At 44.2% G+C, this 22,186-nt stretch overlaps 10 protein-coding genes across 11 annotated transcripts in view; 5 read left to right on the top strand and 5 right to left on the bottom strand.

The window, feature by feature from the left end:
- LOC126564702 (ATP-dependent RNA helicase me31b) overlaps positions 1–22,186 on the bottom strand; it is a 515,322-nt gene that overhangs the window by 282,852 nt on the left and 210,284 nt on the right. The window contains exon 1 of one of the 2 annotated variants that reach the window (XM_050221792.1): positions 3,858–3,861. The exons of the other annotated variant lie outside the window; for it this stretch is intronic. The gene's annotated coding sequence lies outside the window, so the exon portion shown is untranslated. Of the gene's footprint in view, positions 1–3,857; positions 3,862–22,186 lie in introns of those variants that run through there. 2 annotated transcript variants of the gene reach the window in all.
- LOC126565860 (carbohydrate sulfotransferase 11-like) overlaps positions 1–22,186 on the bottom strand; it is a 227,238-nt gene that overhangs the window by 190,606 nt on the left and 14,446 nt on the right. The gene's annotated exons all lie outside the window — the stretch shown is intronic.
- LOC126565910 (uncharacterized) lies at positions 1,018–8,817 on the top strand. The gene is made up of 3 exons (XM_050223119.1): positions 1,018–1,075; positions 8,338–8,495; positions 8,562–8,817. The coding sequence occupies exons 1-3, from the start codon at positions 1,018–1,020 to the stop codon at positions 8,796–8,798; spliced, it is 453 nt and encodes a 150-aa protein (XP_050079076.1). The 3' UTR covers positions 8,799–8,817.
- LOC126565246 (trypsin-3-like) lies at positions 10,636–11,873 on the top strand. Its single transcript, XM_050222406.1, has 4 exons — positions 10,636–10,702; positions 10,757–11,064; positions 11,135–11,305; positions 11,568–11,873. Exons 1-4 carry the CDS (start codon positions 10,636–10,638, stop codon positions 11,871–11,873), a joined length of 852 nt encoding a protein of 283 aa, XP_050078363.1.
- LOC126560603 (uncharacterized) lies at positions 12,152–12,812 on the top strand. The gene is made up of 3 exons (XM_050216560.1): positions 12,152–12,202; positions 12,594–12,679; positions 12,770–12,812. Exons 1-3 carry the CDS (start codon positions 12,152–12,154, stop codon positions 12,810–12,812), a joined length of 180 nt encoding a protein of 59 aa, XP_050072517.1.
- Positions 13,377–14,269, top strand: LOC126560602 (trypsin-1-like). The gene is made up of 2 exons (XM_050216559.1): positions 13,377–13,437; positions 13,515–14,269. Exons 1-2 carry the CDS (start codon positions 13,377–13,379, stop codon positions 14,267–14,269), a joined length of 816 nt encoding a protein of 271 aa, XP_050072516.1.
- LOC126560601 (uncharacterized) lies at positions 14,441–14,827 on the bottom strand (the record flags this gene model as incomplete). Its single annotated transcript, XM_050216558.1, has 2 exons — positions 14,441–14,541; positions 14,614–14,827. Coding segments are annotated over 2 exons (315 nt in total), but the record flags the coding sequence as incomplete, so codon positions are not given.
- Positions 14,959–15,901, bottom strand: LOC126565231 (trypsin-1-like). Its single transcript, XM_050222388.1, has 2 exons — positions 15,821–15,901; positions 14,959–15,736 (listed from the first exon to the last, which is right to left on the bottom strand). The coding sequence occupies exons 1-2, from the start codon at positions 15,873–15,875 to the stop codon at positions 14,982–14,984; spliced, it is 810 nt and encodes a 269-aa protein (XP_050078345.1). The 5' UTR covers positions 15,876–15,901; the 3' UTR covers positions 14,959–14,981.
- On the top strand, positions 17,327–19,328 carry LOC126564379 (zinc finger protein 28-like). Its single transcript, XM_050221411.1, has 3 exons — positions 17,327–17,473; positions 17,549–17,700; positions 17,805–19,328. Exons 1-3 carry the CDS (start codon positions 17,327–17,329, stop codon positions 19,303–19,305), a joined length of 1,800 nt encoding a protein of 599 aa, XP_050077368.1. The 3' UTR covers positions 19,306–19,328.
- Positions 20,911–22,110, bottom strand: LOC126564800 (putative protein FAM10A4). Its single transcript, XM_050221912.1, has one exon. The coding sequence runs from the start codon at positions 22,108–22,110 to the stop codon at positions 20,911–20,913; it is 1,200 nt and encodes a 399-aa protein (XP_050077869.1).

Below are 22,186 nucleotides of genomic sequence, written 5' to 3'. Positions count from 1 at the left end.
AAGCGCGTGGAAAACAGCAGAATGACAGACCAGGGAGGAGAGGAATCGATTACTGAGCATACCCCAGCACAGCTCCACGCACAAACAGCAAACCTCAGCATACCTTTCACTATTCTCGACGCTGTTCAACACCTTCAAGATCGAGAGAGAGAAATGGAAGGAAAGATCGAGAGCAAATAGAGAAAGAATAAAACAAAACGTTGGCAAATGGAACTGAAGAAACATTCAAAACTATTCGCGTACTACGGGGTCCACGTATAACGGCCACCAGTTCTCTCTGGCTGTTAGTGAAATTCTTCCCCAGTGTCCACAGTAACGATCTCCGACTTCCACCAAAGAGATAGCACGATCTTATAAAAGACGCTCCAAACGGCGATCATCTTCTCAGTGCGTGAGATTCGGACCAAAAGACTGGACTGGACTGGACAAAGACAAAACTGGTGGACCAGGAACAGAAACCCAGACCGGCTACAAACAGCAAGTGAAAAACGGAGCTCCAAACCAACGAAAAAAACTAACAGCGAGAACCAACAGCTATAGATTTAGCGAACGAATAATTGCTCCACCACACGAGATCTTGGGGGAAGTGCCCCGGGGCACAGTGCGATTTGCGGCGTGCTGAGTCAGCATCGAATTGCGATCAACTTGATCGATCGATCGACCTGTGTGATACGCCTCGATCCACACAGATTCCGCTGCTCGCCCTCCGTTCGCTCGTTGTGATCGTTCGCTCCCGTTCATTCGCCAAGCTGTTTCTCTTTTTGATCTGTATTTCTCGCGCACGCGAGTCGTTCGAAAAGGCTTAAAGACTGGTACGATCTGGTCGCGATCAATCATTGACTCGCGAACCTGCCTACTGAGCTGGTGTATTTGCTACTCGTGCGGAGTACGTTTGCCCCGGGTTTGACTACGAGTTTGCGTGTGCGTGTGCAGTGCGGTGCAAGTGTCTCAAGTTCACCGTGACGTGACCAAGATTAGAGTGAGTGACCTCCGGAAAATTAAGAAACCGCAAACACGATGAAGTGGATGATTCTGAGCTGTTTGGTCATCGCCGCCCTGATGATGGATGCTGGTGGTAAGTTGATGGAGCTTTCATAGCATGCAACATCCCACCGATCGACTAGATATCATTAGTGTTTGTGCATGTGCATTCTCTTCCTGTTCACATCATCTGTAAATATATCACTTCTCATCCTGTGTATATGTGTTTCCGAGTGTAAATAGTGATACGTGTAATTAGTGCATTCCATACGGTTCGTGTTTGTGTACATACTACCTGTCATTAGCTACCTGTCATGATCTTCGGCATGTCTATTCAGCAACTGTTTCCTACTTCTTTCGTTTACCTCTCACTATCTAATTCTTCAGCCGCGTCTGTCAATCTTTTTTTTTCCCTGGAGTCTTCACAGCATGTGTGTAAATAAGGTTTCATGTAGAATTTTCATCGCACATACCAAATTCACTCATTCTATTTTAAAAACGTTATACCCAGCCTAATCCTACCGCATGCCAGCTGTGGTCGATTGAATTAGCAATGCATCAAAATTGCCAAATTTCTACCCTTAGCTCATCATCTTTCTTTTCGCACACTGCCATTTTTTTTTAGAACCGTTGTTTCACGTTTAGCGTAATAGGTTGTTGGGGAATTTGGGCACGCCGCGGAGGCTTATAATGATGTTACGCGCATCAGGAAGTTCAAAATTTATTGAACTATAACATAATGTCGGCGCATAGGCCGGTAAGACACGTTATGATGATAGATGAGCGACACCAACCGGAAGGCTGTGGTAATAACTCATACGCAACGCTCGTAAAACACGTGTTAGGAGGAGTTATGCGGCACTTCCTCTTGCTTTTTTTTACGGATCCGGACTAACCAGCTTTATGTTGTGGCTTTATGTGTTTCAAACGAGGACAAAGAAGATTGCGTGATGTTCGTCGCATCGTCTTTCTTCTTGATTTACTGTAGCATGTTTTGTAAATAGATTGTATTGGTTGTTATTATCCGATGAACAATATCTGTTTTTTTTTTTGTCTAAAAAACGCAATCAATTTGCTAATGTAGTATTGTTTATGGTATTAGGGTGTTTTTTTCATTCCTACGCCTGAAATGGATATTACTGTTTCATACAAAATAATGACAACTGAATGAAACAAGCACCGAATCACTGAATTTGAACACCGAGTCGAAGCATCCAGTCGTAGAGCAAACTTTACGGGAAATCAATTGTTTCCTTTTTTTTGCTGACTTGCTTTACAATTGTTTGTGATGATGATGATGATGGAACCAGGAGATGAGCTTCAGAGTGATCTTCCAGCCCGTACATAGTGCAGAAATGATGCTATTAACCGTCCGATGAGCTGTCTGATTCCGATCGACCCGGGCAAGGTCATCTCACCGTACCGCGCGTGTACGTTCTTCTGCCCTGCGGGCAGAAGATACTCCGTACAGGTAGAGATCCGGCGATCCGATGATTCATGTCAATGTACCGGCTCATAACGGCTTCGCATGATATTAAACACGAGCGCAAATATGATGGAAGGTGGACGAAAAAGACGCATCGAATCATGATGAATATTTTATCCAACAGATCGTGACGTGACCTAACGGTTGGAATGCAGACTGAGAGGTGTATGTTAAAAAAATCGCAGAGGTACTCAATATGGGTAGGTCCACCTTATTTCCTGTTGTTAAGGCTAGTTAATAACCACGTTAATCTGTTATGGGCTGGAATATCTTTGTTGTTTTTTGCTCTTCGATAGGAAAGATTGTATCTTGCCAAGGTCGTATATTTATGGCTGGAGGCTGATTCGAAGCACCACTTGTAGCGGATACTATACTTCAAAGACGGTGACTGTGTCCTTTGGTATGTGCTTAAAAAAGAATCATTGAATTATTTTCCTTCGTTGATGGAGCGTCTTATCGAAGAAAAATTTTGAATTAACCGCTGAGATGATTCAAAATTCTATAAAAAATATGTTATGTCTTTACTGATTGCAAATGACATTATGCAACTAATTTCTTGAACATTAGGTTGAATAATAAATATTCCATGATTTGTTTAAAGCTTCGTTCTGTGTTTTCTGTGAACACCTTAAAAACAGCAAAGTAGCTAAAACCCCAAAACCCCTTCCCGGAGCTCGATAATTAGCCTCCAGACAGGCGGACAGGGCAGAGTAGGAAGCTCATTTTCTTCCGAACACTGACCACCATTATTGCGTCAAGCGGACAAGCAGTTTTTCGCATCAATTCTCGCGGGAGAGCATCCCACCACCTCCCATCGAGACACGGTTACCATGGTCACGAAAGCTTTATAAAAGCAACATAAGGGGAAAAAAAAAATCTTCCTACAGTTGCAGAACTACAGCCTGTCGACGATGTCTGTTTCGGGGCAGGTTCTTTATATTTTATTGCCGTTTTCCTTACCTCTTTTCGTTGGAGTGTTTTTTTTGTGTTAGTCTGCCCAGCATCCAAGCAAGGGAAGCGGGACCATTGGCACGGAAAGCTCAATAAAAATGAAAGAAATAAAGTAAGCGCAGCCCAAACATTGGCCACGCTATTCGCGAACCGCATTAAAAACGGTAGAACTGTGCTGAATAATTAGCAAACAACGGCAGTGGCTTCTTGTTTTCCTTTCATTTATGTTCCGTAAAGGGAAGGAAATGGGAAGAAATACGGGACAGGGTCATGGCATCGAGAGTAACAAGGTTTAAGCGGTAGGCATCAAGAAACATCGAACGAGCTGGCCGGTCAATGGCTTAGCCTTACGGGTGAGAGCGTAAGATTATAGTTACGGTCGAAAGCGTACCAGTTGTGACCGAATGAGATTCAACCGTAAGAAGCTGCACAAGTGCACAAGCTCCGCTTCAAAACTCTGTGCTTTTTATGGTACAGTTCGTTGAAAATCTCGCTTACCACTTCCAGATCCCTGCTAGCCACCTCCCAAATCTAATGGACCACGGTAAATGGTGATAAATTTTCACCCTAATTTGACCGCCTGGCATATCACTTAGGAGGGCAATTACATTATCCCGAAAAGCAATCTTCAGCCGATAGAAGCGCCATGATAACGCTCTGCTCATGCTCTCAACTTCAGCTAATGCTGTCGAAACGGGCAGAGTGTAGTGCGCCAATGTCATCGCCAATTTGTGAAGTACAGTATATAGCAGAATGAAAATAAGACCTTGAGAAAAAAATCTATTTTCGTTGATTATTGTCAAAAGAATGATAAATCGTTTAAAAAAATATATTTTCAAAATTTTATTTTATTTTACAAATTACGACAAAAAGTAATTTAAATAAGTCACACTAACACAAAAATCAACTTAAAATTATCGCACGGTTGATAATGGTTGAAATCCTAGCGAAATAAGCGTGATGCATAATAAATAAGCATAATGGTTTTCGGCTGGTGTTTGTTACTCCTTCGATTTTACTCCTCCTTCATATACACTTATTATTTGCTGTAAAATCAAGCTATAGATGTACTCAAAATTAAAATTACCGTATAAAACATTATCTTTCTCTTTACTGGATAGTAAAAAGTAAAAGTGAAAATGCCTTATTGAATTTTAATGTTAGGTAATTACACTATCAAGCAGTTATTGGAAAATGTTAACATAATGTTTTAGATATCGGTGTTATTTGAATATAAGAATGTGTTCAAAAGAGAGCAACCCATATCCTAAATAAAAAAAAACATTATAAAATTTGCTTTTTGAACTATCCTCACACACAAAGGTGCTTGTTTTCGGAACCAAAACTCTAAGAAATAAAAAAAAGATGATTGTTTGATACCGTTCCCGACTGACATGATCATTCAACGAGATCTTTTTCTACGAAACACAGAGGAGTTTTTAAAACATCATCGTTTGCAGCATTACAAAGCTCGCAAATATTCTTGTGCTATGACTGTTTTAATGCATGACTTGTCAAATAGCATCCACTAAGAAATCTTCGGAATGTTATAACGATTCGTTCTATAAATTCCGCATGATGTTAGGTCCTACTTCTCGGAGTACTATTCCATTCCAAACAAGCCGTATCAATAGTTCAAAAAATGACGTCCACTAAATTCACACTACACACTGTACGCTAGAACTGGTTTGAAGCTCTCCTCAAACATAGTTTTGCACCCGTACTTCACCACCTAAAAATGCAGTCCCATGCTGTGAAAATTTTCGTGTAGGGGGCTTGACATTTTTTTTTTGCAGCTACAACTCAACTATAAAAAGAACTCACTCTACAAATTAAAGTGCATACGAGCATGAACATGAAATGCGTGCCATAGAACAGTTCCGGACAAGCCCTCGCGGGATCTGCCGGTGACCACCACCTTCGGCTTGTTAACTCGATCAACTCGATTCACACATGAACACACACGAAAAAAAAAAAAAAGATGAAACCGGTTCCAGCTGACCGGTGTCGATTATATGGCCTCCACGATGCATTCCACGACGATGCATTCGGGGCTGCTGATTTTATTTCCAACCCATTACGTTGATGGGCAATTTTTATTGTCCCTTTGCTACAAATGCATACGCACGCACACACACCAAAGGGTTCAAAAGATGAGCGCCATGTAAGTTAAAGCCACCCTCCAATTCCAACTAGCCATTCCGTACGGCAAAGCACCAGCATGTGGTGTAGATTGGCAACAAGTAAAAGCGCAAATGGTACATAAATTGTTCCACCGAAAGAATAACTTACACACTTTCACGATCCACATCGATTTTTTTCACGGCAGACTTCCTGCAAGTGCACCACAATCGGAAGTAACATGAGCTTTATCGAAGGGTGGAATTTTCCCTCGCGCAATATGTCGCTGTGGTGCGCATGGCGGTGGTCAATGTCACCCGTGGGGGAGTTAACCCACCCACCCACACATTACCGGGCAATCTAATGCAAATGGTTCACGTTGCACTTTTGCGCCGCAGCAGCAGCCACAGCTACGGCTTGTGCAAAAACTGGTTACGGGTGCGCATTATTTTTAGTTTCCTTTATCGCGGCCCAGTACCTGGTACCTGGCTGGTTGAGTACAGGAATCGAGATCGAACTTACGAATGCGGGTAGAACATTCTTGCCTCTTTTCCCCCTTTCCGTATCCCCTTTTTTTTCTTTTGTTGCCGATGGCGTTGGTGGCGGGAAACAAACAAGTTTCACGACCGATCGGTTGATTCCACCCTTGAAGGCCACACGAGGGCACCAGATCCAGAAGGGCGTAGGTTCTTGTTGCTTTGCAAATGATCACATTTCCATGCCTGCCCGTGGCAGTCGGGTGGGACAAGCTAATTGATTGATTGTACAGGATTTTGTTTATCAACTGCTGAAGTGGAGTGCTAATAAGTATTATCAATTCTGGTTTTGGGACGGAAATGAAACACTAATCGAAACAAAAATACGCTCAACAAACATATCAATACCTGGCATGGTTGCTAGTGGCAGACGGCTCATTATACCACTCATATGATCCAGGAGCACGAACGCTGGAAGCATGGGAATGCTACCATAAAAATTCTTTCCACAGTAAATGCTCCCACCGTAATATACGAACGCTCGTGACCGTCTTACAGTCTCGGCTGTGATGGTAAACGCCTTGACAGTAAAGCCTTTGCTGCAACAACACCACAAACTAACGGTGCACACACCGAACGATCGCAGAGCGAGCATTTAGCGTCAATTGAGTGATCCGCACAATGGTTATTAAATTGAGACCCGCTAAATAGAATTGCAACAATTTAACCACCGTTACCAGTTAGAGGGCCCAAACCGAGGCAAAGGAAATGTAAAGAAAACGACAAAACCTTCCCTGTGCGACCAGGTCCAACAATCAACCAACTCGGCGAAGATTTCCAATTTATCTGCACGCCGGAAGGTATGATGACGCCATGTTTCCATTCTCTACTTACCACAAGCGAACCGTCACGTCATCGGCAAAAGACGTCACCGAGCCTACTAACTACAGCACGATGTCTGCGGCGTGTTAAAAGTGTGCCCGAAAATGGCTGTCGGCTGGTGTTTCGGAAGCATCATCACAGTCCAGCGCAACATTAACGTTTATGAAATCATGTTCTTCATCATCATTACTCGTGGGCATCATTATCGTCATTAGTGCAAATAATTTTTTCCGTCCAGGTCGGTGACTTTGCCACTCTTACTGTCTTGTCTTGTAAAGCTATGTGAAGATTCTGAGAACAGAACGTTTACCAGTTCCTTCGTCCGTATGTTGGATCTTCGAGGTTGATGGACGTGGAATCTTTCGCACATTTTGCATCGTCGAGCATGGTGAAAGATCCATCATCCAACGATCAATCTCGTTGCTTCGTTCCGGATCTTACTAGGCTTCGTTCGTTTTGGTTAGGATGACTTGGACAAACTTTGTGACCGGGGATTTCTTTGTGGTGGGCTTCTTAACAGAAAATATGAATCATATTTCTACATACTCTTACATACACACAACGGCACCTGTATCTTCATTAACACACATTCATACACGCATTTCATATATAAAAAAAATGTACAGATAACTCCAACCTTCTTCATCCATTTGGAATGTTGAAATCAATTTTGTAGCCATACAATCTGACAAACATATTTGGCACACAACATTACATAAACTCCAAAACACTCAACACTTCTCACTACAGACGCAGCACCACGCTATCAGGTGTTGAAGCCCCGGGAAGGATACGTCCCCGTTTACATCCGGCTCGGTGACCAACCACTGGCGGATATCAATCCAGAGCTGGCCGCCGCATTCCGTGAACCGGTAAGCCGTGTCAGTCGTGCCGAACTCGCACAAGTAAGTGCATCCTTAGATTGATGAACCGAACCACACTCGAATAAACAACGACTCCTTTTCACTCCCCCAAAATCGGGACTAGGCACTGCAAGCTGATCAAGGTGTCGCTCATTCGTCCAGCCTGGTCGACTCACACTCCGCATCGGACGAGCACGAAAAGGTTCTGTTGGCAGGTTCGGCCAAAAAGCCTGCGGAGGCACCATCACAGCTTCCCACCGTCTGAAGGAATTGAAAGTACGGGAGCACGATGGCAGTCTCACACCACCCGTAATGAAACTAACCCAGCACAGTTACCTCTGTGCAGATGATGCACACGTTCAATGTTATTTATTTCGTTAGATGCAAAACAAACGTGTTGTTTTTACTAAAATAAAGTGTCCGCATCGCAACAATCGAAAACATACCAATAAAGGTTGAATGGGCGAGCTAACTGATCAATTGTGTTTTATTATCCTGCAATCGGTTGGAGAACATGGACTGCTTTAGCACAGATATCATGAATGATCCTTTCCTTCCTGAACCATTCCCAATGCAGATGCCCGGCCTGATAAGTATAAGGACTACCCGAAAAAGGGAGGTTACGTGCCGGTTTACGTTCGCTATCCCAATCAACCACTTGGCTCTATCAGCCCGGAACTGGCTGCCGCCTTCCAGGAAAGCTCTGGGCGTAGTTCCAGGGGAAAGCTTATACAGGTTAGATGCACACTTTTCTTGAACTATTCTTTGGGAAACTAAACATTTTTCCCTTCTATTATTAAGGAACTGAATCGCCCGGTACGCTTCTCGTCCGAGTCAAGCAGCGATGAGGAGCTGCGAAACGACATAACCGCCAAGCCAAAGGTTCCAAAGGTTGACTCAATCAGCAGCGAAAGCAACTCACACTCGAACGAATCGATCTCGAACGAAAAGGAAGCGAAGGAAGCGATCAAGGAGTTGCTAAAGCAGATGAACAAGATCAGCAAGGCTGCTGCAGCGGCCAAAACGAAGAAGGCCTAGTAGTGTCTCACTACAATCCTATCGTAGCAAATGTACTGCCATTTATTTAAATGCTTGTGAAAGTATGCAAACAAAAAAAGAAAACAAAACTAAAACCATCCCAACGAAACAATTCAAAAGATACTCGAGGTGTAAAACAACACTGCCATAATGTTTAGAAACGGTTGCACACTTTCTTTCTCCTGTGCAGTAGTACGAAATATTTTCCTTTATTTCATTGTGGATCAAGTAAAATCAAATGGAGTAATAAAATTTAAAATGATCCAATCTTAGTTATAGATTATTCAATAATGATCGTAGCTAATGAGTCTCAAAGGCTCTCTTCTATAAAATTTGTTTTTGTGCCGGCAATATAAGTGAGTAAGTATGTCAACTGATGTAAGTATGCCCTGATTAGTCCTGATCAACATCATCTTTTAGGTTAAGAGTTTAACAGGATTGATCTTTGTACCAGGGTTCTTCACAAATAGAATGCCTGTAGTTGAAAGAATTACGTTTACAACTTCTTGATGATACTACCCAAACTTCTTCAATAATTTTCTCTCCTGGGGTGCAGATTCCAAGAAGTGTTGGTATAAGAGGAAGACAGATCAGCTGATGAGTGACGTAGCTTTTTGACGTAAATTTCAAACGAAGGTATGATTTGATGAGCAAACATGCTTACCTTTAATAGCAGCAATAATAGTTATGTATTTAAAACACAAAATGATTAACTTATCAAACCATCTGTTCTTGCACTGTGCTGTAAAATAAATTTCATAAATATAAATAAAATCTTCTAACACTAACAAATATTGCCATTACAGCAAAGAAAAAAACTTGACAGAAAATTATTATAAAAACAAAAGACGTAAATGCAGCCTATCTGGCTCTAAGCCTCTACGAATTTAAAAAAAAGCTCCTACATGTGGTTCTATTTTAGGATTAGTTTACTCTATGTTCCCTTCTTTCAACAATTTCATGTTAACCTTCCCTCAGTTCAGGGATCCAAAGTGTGCCAAACGCGATAACCATTTAACCTTTGACGAACCAGCCCAACTTTTGGAATTTATTTTTGCGTTTTCGGTGAAAGTTATCACCTTATCGCTTACGCCATTACCACAGTTACGCAGTCACAAACCCTCGGACAGCCCAGCCAGTTTACAAAGAGTTCTTGTCAAATACAGTCATTTCTTGTGCAGATCATCAACGCTCGATCATGCTTAGCTGGAAGGGTTTTCTGTTTGTCGTGCTAGCGGTGCTACTATTGGTGCAATTAGACACTGCCGGTAAGTGAGTGAGTATTATATATTAATTCAGGACTTACCGTTGGTGTTTCTATACTGCACAGAGTCGTCTCCATTCGAAGAATTACAACCAACCGCCCGACCCTTCGCTACGGGTCAGGTTTTAAAAAATATTCTACAGGTAAGGAAGTGTCTGTGTAATCAGCCCTTTTCTGTTCAATAAATTGTGTTTCCACTTTTATTACGCTCTTACTGTACAGCGTGCCATTGGGGATAATTCTTCCGACGAAAGTAAACCAAGTGCCGGAAGCAGCGAGGAACGGTTCCGTCCCTAAATAAGGTGAACAGTTATAGATCAGCTTATTAGCACAACACTTTAGCTATCGACGAATTCTACTAGCACCAGGTGGTTTATGATCCAACCAATTCCACTGATGATCATCATTACCTTGGGGACAAAATGAATCAAAAACGTTAGTTAGTGCAACAAAAGCACTGTGTGCACGCGGTACAAGCGCAATTTGCGAAATGCTCTCTATTTTCCTAAACGCATCGCATAGCCAAACCAGCCCTTCATTCAGTGTGCCACTAGCCGCCGCAAACGAATAAACATGCCCGAACGTTGGGTGCTCCCGCTTTTCGTAGTAACAATGCTCAGTTCAGTGCATCGGTGCAATGGTAAGCATTGCAGCAGAGAAGAGAACGCTTCACTATCTCCCGATTGACGTACAGTGGTCGTCTTCTTTTGCGTGGTCGAAAAAATAGCTTCTCCAGAAAGTCGCATCGTGGGGAATGTGCGAGTCAATGTTACAGAGTCCGACCTACCGTACGTCTGCTCCTTGCGCCTTCAAACCGTGCATCGTTGCTGTGCGACCATATTGAATCCGAACTGGTTGTTAACTTCCGGTCATTGTATTACCGATCTTCCCGTCGATGCAATCTCTATCGTTTGCGGTATCCACATGTACCGCTTCGTGTCGCAGATTGTGCCCCATCCAAACTTTGACGCAAACAAGTGGACAGGGCACGATCTAGCGCTGGTAAGGAGAAGATGCTGTTTTCTTTCCGTCCATTTTCAAGTGCACTCCACCTTGTTTGTGTTTGTTGTAGCATAGGATGCGGAATGCACTAAACTTTACAAGCAACGTGCAGCCGATTCCGTTGCACGATGGGGCGGAACTTCCTGTGGACGGAACATCCGGGAAAGTAACCATCGTTGGCTATGACCGATTCCGGTTCGAGGATGAGAGTGGATCGAATTGGTGGAATCCCATGCTTCAGGTACGATAATTTTCTAGTGTGTACATTGCTTTCCAACTTTTGCGCCGCAGTCGATGAAGCAACTTTTTGATTGGCGTTTGAGCAACGATCCGTTAGAGCTTCAAAAAAATTCAAAAAAATATGTAGAAAAAGAAAGATGAAAGGTTGATTAACGGATTGGAAAACGTTTGAAAGAAACATGAAATAGTGCTCTCAGTTAAAAATTCTCCATCGTTTCATGACTGCCACAAGAATTCTTTTTTCACCACTTCCATGGAGACAGATGGCAGATGTGCCGATACTATCATCCTGCGAATGTCAGCAGCGTCTAGGACCAATGCTGTCCACTTATCTGACAGACGTAAACATCTGTACTGATAACGTTGCGTCAACTTTACCGGCGATAGACGGAACGTCAACGTGTCTCGGTGATTCTGGTGCGCCGGTAATGATTGCAACCGAACTTCAACCCTACAATTTGTTGGCCATTCCCTCCTGGACGGTAGCACCCTGTGGGACGGGACCATCAGTGCATGTTCGCGTTGCGCCGCATCTCGATTGGATTTTAACCACTATCGGTGTCAATTAATGTCCAAGGAGTGAAGGAAAAAAGCTACATGAAACATAATCTCAATTGCACAGCTTTACTTTCGATAATACCCGCTTGAGTAGATAAGACAAATAAACACTAAGCACATTAATCCATCATTAGACTGATGTAGCTTACGGGTGGGAAAATGACTTCGTTTATCTTTGCCATCAGCAATGAGCGTCCGGCAAGGCGCCTTTAGTACATCTTTTGAACGCCTGTCAGCAATAGCAACATCTTCGACAGTACGGGTGCGTTCCAGGTGTCTAAATAGCTTTATGACCTCTCAGACGCACGTCTGCGGTGGTACGATTCTTAACCCACTGCACGTACTGGCCTGGAGTGTCCTACTTTTGCACCGGTGCTGTGTCAGACATCGAAATCCAATGGCAGAAATTCATCGCATCGTTCGACCAATAGATGTATGTACAAGTGCTAGGCGTCTTTTGGATCCGAATGCACACGGGATTTACGAATGGGTATGGTACAATCCGTGACGACACGCTGGTGGTTCCGAATGAATACCATTTTTGTTTTGTTCCGCTTTGCACTAAACTATCGCCGACGCAACCGATGAAATTTCATTCCGAATGGTGCTGCTGAAAATCAACGAACCATTTGTACTGTTGAACGAGTGTCTTCGTATGCTAGTTGGATCAGGCACTCTATGCGATAAATGTAACATCTGTACCGAAGTGCTGAGCTGCATTGCATCTCCAGGACGATGTGTTTCTGCAGGTCAGTGTCATCATGTGGAATGTAACGCTGTGCTATGGGATTTGCACGCCATCCATCTATGCCCGTATGTACGGCTTTACCTTCGGGAACCAGACCAACTTCGCAAATAAGGATATCCTTTATTATATTTATTTACCATTTATTTCGAATTTCTATAGGAAACCTTCGTATGTTACGAAGGGTTTAATTAGCGAGACATGAGTACTTTTTGATTGTTCGCGCCTACAGATATGCAATACTATATTTTGGATAGAAATATTCGCAGGACTATTTGATTTTGGCAGCAAGCCATTGATGATTTTGTTTACAGTAGTTTGCATACTTTTAGGCGTTTATGTAAAAAATTCCACATGCGTGCAAGTTGAACCGATAATAGGTGTTAATGTGCCGCTAACGCAAATTCCATTAGCTAATCCGCAACTAAAACAACTAATAAATTAAAACAATTCACGTACATTTCTTCCAACAAAACTCTTCCCGAAACTATTCGCCCAGTTGTCTTACCGTCGATTAATCATCACATAATCTTATCAATCGACTTCCACCGCCTGATCGACGATCTTCTTCCGTCAATTGTCCGGTGCACTGTAGCAACGAGATAAGATACTCCGGGCATGAAGCATATAGATTCAAGCAAAAACAATGTCCTAACTCGTCAGGTTGCACCGGATTAAGCTATATATTATCCAACAGCAAGCAACCAGATCGTATCAGTTGTTTTGTAAGCGTTTCTACAAACGGTACAGATTTCGGCGACGGCGAATTATGGCACTGCTGTCAAGGATATTCACTCTGCTTTTAGTGGCTTTCGTTGGCTATGCTGCAGGTTAGTTATTTTGGCAATTTTGTACATCAATTATACGTCCAAAACGGTCACTGGTCGTCTGATATTGTCTCCCGCAGCTACCGACAGTGATGATAAACGATCGCAACAGCGCATTATTGGCGGTGTGCGAGCATTGCCGGGTGAGTTCCCGGCAATGGTCTCGATCCAACGAATAGTGCTTGTCCGTGCCAGCCACGTCTGTGGTGGAAGTGTGCTGAACCAATTCCACGTGCTAACGGCGGCCGAATGTTTCTTCGGCAATCAAAACAGTCGCTACCGTGTACAGGCCGGCAAGGTGCTGCTGAACAGCTTCGAGCCTAGCGAGCAGACGATCAACGTGCTTCGGTTTACGATGCACCCACAGTACACTGGATCGATGAGCCCGTTTAACATTGCGACCGTCCGGTTGGCATCGCCATTCGGCTACAACCAGTTCATAACTCCCATCGTTTTGCCTACGATTGATTCCATTCCGGACGGTATCGTAAAGTTTGCCGGTTGGGGTTCGACCACGAACGGGCTGCTACCGAGCATGTCTGATCAGCTGCAAATGTTCTACGTCGGCATAGTGCCCAACAATCAGTGTCAGATCATGGTGTCCACTAATGGTCCGGTAACGGATCGTAATGTCTGTCTTGGTCCGGCGACGGGTGGAATCGGTGCGTGTTCCGGCGATGCAGGTGGTGCAGCCATACAGCAGATAAACGGTATGGATACGATCGTCGGTATCATCTCGTGGCAGGTATCGCCCTGCGGACAACCGGGCATTCCCACCATCACCACCCGTGTGTCGGCGTTTATCGAGTGGATCAACCTTAACTCACAGATTTAAATCATGCTGAGTGGTGTGCTATTTTGCTCCCAACATTACGGAATATTTATATTTGGCTAGTTATACATATTAAAATAAAATCCATGAACAAATCGTAGATCATAAACCCTCAAATCATCACTATACCCACATACAGGGTTATAGGGTCTCAGTTAGTCAGGCGCTTCTACTCTAGCTTTGTCCTTCCCCACCTCCTTCGCCTCCTCCTTCTCTTCCAGCGGATGCAATACTGGCCGCTTCCTGAGCAGCTGGCATGATGACCGTCGTTGCCACTATACGTTAAAAATGAGAGAAGAGAGTTGTAACAAGGTGCTGAACACTTTTCCCTGACAAGTAATACTTACTAATTTGTCCATACTTGGATCCCCATTCCATCCACGGTTTAAGCTGCTCCATGTTCTGTCGCCTGACTCTTCTACCGATAGGTTCCGCACGCGTCAGGGTAAAAACCCCGATAAGAACCAGTACTATTGCGTAGCAAAAATTGAACTTCATCGTTTCGATAGATCGCCGTCGGTTTGAGGTAGTACTCACAACTGACACCGTTTCGTAGTGAAATTTTACTATTTATAAGTTTTTACCTCGCAGCCAGATATCAGAACCACCCTAACCCTCTGATAGCTACTATCAATACAACATTCATCGAATAGTTTCCATTGCGTTGGTTTTATTGTTATTGCTATGTTTATTTGTTATGCACTAGTGATCCGTTTTAGTTGGTGTTGTTCTGGATCCAGTCGATGTAGTGTGACACACCGACATAGACCGACGGGAAACCGATGGTTCCGCACGGGATCCAGCCCCACGAAACGATACCGATCTGCACCTGCTGTCCGGTCTGGGTCGAGTACAGTGGGCCACCAGAGTCGCCGGAGCAAGCGGACACTCCACCGGTCAGCGGACCAGTGCAAATGTTGGTCGGACCAAGCGGAGAGTCGATACCGGCGGCGCCTTCACACTCGGCGTAGGTAATCAGTGGCTTCGTAACTTTCTGCAGAATGTTGGGCAGAGTTGGGAGCGTTCCACCGGTCGAACCCCAGCCAGCGAGGGTTGCTGGACCGGTTGGGTTGCTTCCGGGCGTCGGTAGAACGGTCGGTTGGACGCGGTCAGTGTAGGTAAGAGGTGAAACCAGACGCATAACAGCGATATCGGTAGGGTTAACGCCTCCCAGGTAGTCCGGATGCACAATGCTGCTTGCGACGTTGATCACCTGACGCGAAGGCTCTTCAATGGCAGTATTGTGGGTACCGGCCCAAATCTGGAAGTTAGCCGTTGGAGGGTTTTCGGTAATGCAGTGAGCAGCGGTCAGGATCCAGAAGTTGCTCAGGATGCTTCCTCCGCAAATGTGTGTATTTAGGACGAGGATCACACGCTGGATCGACACAATCGATGGGAACTCACCCGGCAGCGCATCGACACCACCAACAACACGTCCACTAGGGAAACCATACTTCGTTTGCACCGAGCCTGAAGAAAGGATAACATTTTGGAGCATTTAGTGTGTGATCAAAGCGGGAAAATGGCCAAATCGCAACAGGAAGCGTTACTTACGAGGTGCGGCGGCTGCGACAGCCACCAGACACAGGAGAGCAACAACCGATTTCATTTTCGCCAACAAAACAGCAACTACAGGCACATTCCGAATCGATTAACGCTTTTATACAATCGACTGCTCAAAACTTATCTCACTTATCATGCAACAAAATTTACCCGAAGCTAGACTTACCGGGTGAAAACCCAACGCTGGTGCTACGTCACAAGAAGTGCGACATGATAATCGGCCCATGGTTATCTGCAGAAGGACACAGAGGTGACGGGAATTTTGGAAAAATTACACGCACTTATCTGCTATTCGTACAGATCGCAAGATAAAACGAGATAAGTAAATCAAAGACCGGCTACTGGATGTGTTTTATTGGCAGGGATTGTTTTAATCAATAAAGCTTTGTGTGGAACCACCCAGAAATGCGCGCAAGCCTATTTAGTGATAAAGCAGTCAAACATCTGGGCTAAGATTTTAAATTTCGATTCAAGCGTAAAGCATATGTGTTGCTGGTTCATTAACACAAGATCAAGCTTATACCAGCCAAGATTTTCTCCAAGCCAGATAACGTTTAATAGGATAAATGTTCTCTTAATGATATGTTAGGTCACGTCAGCCATCGAATGACTTACTAGACTTGCTGATACCACGTAGTCGGTCGTAGTACCACTTAGGATGGTCTAGATGGGATTTGAAACACGTTCCTACCGTGGGAAGACCCGATAAATGACGTGACGGATAAATTAAGACAAGTAAATTAGTAAGAAAAATTATACCGATGAAAAGATGATGAAGTATTTTAAGCAAAATGTTAATAATAACTTGACGAAGTTAGCCTGTATGGTTTGGAAATGTTGTAGCATAATGGTAAGTGTAAGTTTTTAACTTCATCTATCTTTCTAGCACTGTAGGCTTTAGTAGACTTAACGTATCGTTTGTGCCTTCTTTGGCTTGAATTAATCTTAACAAAATAGACAGTTTCACATACGAAAAGACGAACCGGACAGAATTTGATACAGATCTCTGCATGTTAGCAGCAGGCACTCCTTGTTTTGTACCAACAGTTTTGAGATCATGAGCACATACGTTGGTACCAGTTGGGAACAAAATCTTGAAATAATTTTCCGCCAAAAATATTCAAAAACTACTAATTAACGATTTTTATTCTCTTGAAGTTCCCTATAAAAAGTGCCACCTTAATATACATACCTTCAAGAAAAAATTATAGCATGATGTTTGTACTTCATCTATATACCTTGGACATTTCATTTGTCAACAAACGTAGCATCGAACATAAACATAAACAATTTACAGGGAACAAATCAAACGAATGTGTTAGTCTAATTACGCTAATTTCGCTGTTCCTCTAATCCAGAAAACAAAATGAGATTGCTTGTTACTGTGCTAACTATTACATTGAGTTAGCTCCAAATGATAAGTATCATAGATCAACGTTTAAATGTGATACGAACCAGCCAGACGTTAATGTTTTGCTCCCGTAGAGTTCCGCCAGGATGCAAAAGGAAGATTTTTCATTCGATGTAAATAAAATTTGTCGGCTGTGCTTGCAGCAGCTCCAGGATGGTTCATTTTTGGATATTTTTACTATAAATCTCCCAGTGAGTCCGCTGACAATGCTTAGCCGCTGTGTAACGATAGAAGTAAGCGATGTGGAGAGTCGTTGAGCACGTTGAATAGATTTTAAACTTTTATTTACCCCCTTTTTGCCCTGCCAGATCTACGAAAAAGATGGATTACCTTCGGCAATGTGTAACAATTGCTATTACCAGTTGGAAACGGCATTCGAATTTCGCAATCGGTGTGAATCTTCCGATCGAAAGCTGCGCGAGTATCAAAACATTCCCAATGGCGATGGCAAAAACGAGTTGTACGTAAGGTGTATTTTGTATTATTTTGTATATCTGTATTGATGTATTAAGGTGTAACGGTATTTTATATTTTCAATTCAATTCAATTTTCATTCCTTCGTAGATTGTTATCTATTAACGAGCAAAACGGAAACAGTAGCAAAGAGGATGACATTTACGCTGCCATGTCGGAAATTTTCGGACCGGAAGAGGAAACAGCCCCAATAATGACCCCCCATACACTGAGCAAACTGCTTGAAGAAGCTCCAAAAGAACAGCCCGAAATCGAAAGCGCATCTTCCAAACCACCGAAAGTTAAAATTAAACGACAAATCAAGAGAAAAGCCCAGCTCGACAAGTTACTCGAAAAGCACAAGGAAAAACTATGGCTCGACAGTACCAAGACGAAAATATTTCGCCAACGGCAAACGATACCCAGACGATCAGCGCTTGGCAGAAAGGGGGAAAAGTCTCGGAAAGCTTTTGATGTTGAAGAAAGGCCAAAGCCGGGTGAAGAAAATCCCTTTAAATGTACCGTTTGTCAGCAACATTTTTCCCGTTCCAGTTACCTTCGGCTGCACCAGCGCATCCATAGCAATGAACGTAATTTCCAGTGCGAAGTATGTAGCAAATTATTCCGTACGTCTAGCAATCTCCATGCACATCTTAAAATACACACGGGCGAAAGAAACCACTTTTGCACCGTGTGTAAGCGAGCATTTCGTACGGCACGCGACTTGGCAAGCCACAGCGAAACGCACAGCGAACAGAAAGGCTATGTGTGCCAGATTTGTAGCAAAGGGTTCGTTAAGCAGTCGTACCTGAACACGCACATGAACACTGTGCATGTGGGACTGAAGCGTTACCGGTGCCAGGAGTGTGGGAAACAGTTTTCCAACAGCTCCAACCTAATAGCGCACCGGCGTATACATACCGGCGAGAAGCCGTACCAGTGCGGTGAGTGTGACTCAAAGTTCAATCAATCGTCCGCCCTGACACGCCATATGCGGCAGCAACATCGACCAGTTCCACCTACCCCGGAACCGATACCGCCGCCGGTTAACCGTGAAAGCGAACCGGAGGAACTGTCGATCGAGGTGGATGAAAATCGTTCGCTTGAAAGTGCCGCCAGTTCGGAGCTTTCGGTTGCGACATCCTTGATGGACAGTCAATCCTTCTCGTACGGTGGTATGCCGTATGCGCAAACATTTGTTCCTCAACCACCAACATCACCACAACCGCCAGCCCAGTCCGCGCAACACTTTGGCCATGTGTCGCACCAACATCACCATCTACATCATTCGCATCTGGCGCCTGGTCAGCAGCATCATCCCTACCCACATCCACACCATCACCGGCATCACCAGCAGCAGCCCCATCACCATCATCATCACCATCATCACCATTCGCAACCGATCATTCACCAGTCGATGACGGTTAATCAACCTGCGGCCAATCTGTACACGACCGACTATCTGCCCCCATACCACTCGACGGCCCTGCCCAGCACGCAGCAAACGCACTACGAGCTCGGTGGGTACGATATGTGCTACAGTATGCCAGCCTCAACCGTACTGAATCCTAGTCTGATGAACCCACAGCCGACGTACATATTCGATCAGTGACGGGTATGAAAAAGTATCTGTAAAATAAATGGTAAAAGTCGTAGATCGTTTAATTTTGTAGTTTCTTTAAGGTAGTAGTATGTCAAAATAAGGCATGTAAGCAAAGCAACCCACGGGTCGGAATTCATCACGCTAAGTATTGTTGGACGCTTCAAATCATATCTAACATATCATATCCAGACCGTCTCCTCCTATGTAGAACTGGATATATCCATCACCGGGGGAATTAACATAACCTTCATTTCAATGGTCAAAAAACCCTTACTTCTAAAACCACCTACTCAGGTCATACATTTTGCATTGGAGTTTGGATTTTCCCGGGTAAGAAAGCTAATAACTTTTGATCTTGATTGATATTTGTTTGAAAATTTCAAGAAAGATGAAGCTTTTTGTAGTCTAACTAATAACGATTACTATTTTATTTAAATTTGATAAAATTTATTCTTTTTTATATATCTCAGTTTGATTCTACCACACCTGACCTCTATGTCCATGACAGGCCTAAAAAGACTTTTCGGACTGTTCTGTTTGGTGTCATTCTCATGAATATGCCACAATCGGGGAGATCAACGTACAGCTTCACAGCCTTCCACACATATGTACAATGTCCATATCATTTCGTGTAGCATGACCTGGATCACCTCCTGATTCGTTCCTCGAAACAGGTGTTAATTTGCCGAGAGTTGATAGAGAACGGAATAAATAAATTCGGCACCAACTTTTGAAAGGGCGAAAGACTTTTCGATAGAAGTTTTAGTTTGAGATGAACTGGTGAGTTTCATTGCCTCGCGAGCTTTTGTCGTGCTTACATCTTTAAATTTTTACCCTGTCATAGCTGGATAGGCAGTTGCCTACAAGTAAGATTTGATGTTTGTTTCTAACCTGCTCGAGTCCATCGCAGGCCTTAGGCGGGATGGAAGTGGGGAACCTCTCTGGTATTGGACTCTTATTGATGCCACCTACTTAGGATAGTCAGTCCTCACTACGAACGGTCCACATGAGATTTGAACCGATGTGAAAATCAGTGCCATTGTTCCTCTATCACCGGGCTGTCAGCTGGTAGATGTATCTCGTAAAAACGACGTCTCTAGCTCTTTCTATAGAAAAGGATTCTTTCAAAGAAATCCCTTATACCCAGTAGTTGGTGGGGTCATACCAGGTTGCACTCCACAGCTGCGTGAGTGAATTTCCAATGGGCGCTTTTGGATATTACTCCTGAATGAAAAAAATATTCGTTCTACGTAGATATATATGTTTCTTGTTTTATTCTTCATATCTTGCATTGCTTGAGTAAGAGCATCTCGAAAAGAGTTTGTGTATTCTCTTCTGCTTTATTATTCTGAAGCTTCGTGCCCTTTTATATACGGTGCTTTCACCACATTCTACTCTGGTGTTGTAGTTGTTAACGGGTTAGAATGTTATCAATCCTTGTTGGAAGTTTGATCTGAATAATTCTGCTTGTTGTAAAAGTAAAAAAAAAAGGTAGACAAAAACTAAACTAAACGTGCTTTAGAGCTGGCTGGCACTGGCTTTTGGTAAACACAAAAGATCAAAATGCAACTGGCTTTCGACGATTCACAAATACAGCCACCCACAAACCGTGACCTAATCTAGATCATCTACGTGGGCACCGCCACTTCCAGCACCGGCCTTTGCATCAGCTCCTGCACCCGCACCAGCTCCACCATCGGAGCCATCAAAGTTTGGGAAATCACCCCCATCACCGAATCCAGGAAAACCACCGCTAGTATTGAATCCAGGAAAACCACCGCCACCAGGATTGTTCGAGTACATCTTCATCAGTACCGACATGATCTTCGGATTGTTCGCGTACTTTGAGATATTGGACGGGTTGGAAAACATGTCCATAATCGCGTCACGCACCTCCGGATCATCAAACAATTTCAGCATCTCTTCAGGAATTCCTTTAGCATAAGGCATTCCACCAGCACCTGGTCGCGCCCCGGTCGCACTGCTACCCTCCTCTGCCGCCTTGCGGTTCGCTTCTTGCGCTTTGCGGACGCGTTCCTGACGTTCGCGGAACTCACGCTCCTCCCGCCGGCGGGCCTGCTTTTGGTTGTGCTGTTCGATCTTTTTCGCGTTCGGCGTTACCTCCTTCAGCCACTCGTCCGCCTCCTCGTCAAAGTCCAGCTTGCAGGCCTGCCGCAAATCCTTGACCGCTTCCTCCCAATGGCCCAGCAGACGGTTCGCACGTCCGCGGAATTTGTACGCCGTCGCCGAGTCCGGGTTGATTTCCAACGCACGGTCACAGTCGCGGATACAGGCGTTTGGTTTCTGCAACTTCAGATAGGCTTGACCACGCTTCGCGTAGTACAGAGCACTCTTCGGGTTTAGCTGGATGGCATCGGTAAACAGTTTTACGGCTTCATCGTACTTTCCCTCGCCGTACGCCGCAGCCGCCTGTGATCGGAAATCGTTCGCCTGGTCGAATTCTTCTTCCGTAGGTTCCTTCGATGCGTCACCCATCGGTTGGTTTGGTTCCGAATCCGGCTCCACGCATCCCTCGTTGTTCAACTCCAGCTCTGATTCTGGATCCGATTCAACTTCCTTGGGTTCCTCCTTTTTCGGTTCTGTTCCTGCCGTGTCCTCGGCGCTGCTTTTCTTTTTGCCACCCATCATGCCGCTCAGATCCGGAACACCCTCCGGGACCTTTCCGCCCAGACTTTCAACGAACTTCTTTAGAAAGCTCAGCTCGGGCAGATTTAGTAGCCCCGGGGCAAGCTCACAGTAGCTGATCAGCGTCTGGAGCTGCCTCAGCTCGGTCGGATTGATAGGACATTCCATGTTTGCTGTGAAAACACGCCCTGTGTGAGTAAATACGATGCATCATCGGTGCCTGCCGATTCGCTGAAAACCATAA

The sequence above is a fragment of the Anopheles maculipalpis genome, chromosome 3RL, assembly GCF_943734695.1.
Source record: "Anopheles maculipalpis chromosome 3RL, idAnoMacuDA_375_x, whole genome shotgun sequence".
Lineage (NCBI taxonomy): Eukaryota > Metazoa > Arthropoda > Insecta > Diptera > Culicidae > Anopheles > Anopheles maculipalpis.
Note: the sequence above shows the minus strand (reverse complement) of the source record. Positions and strands in the feature narration are given on the sequence as shown.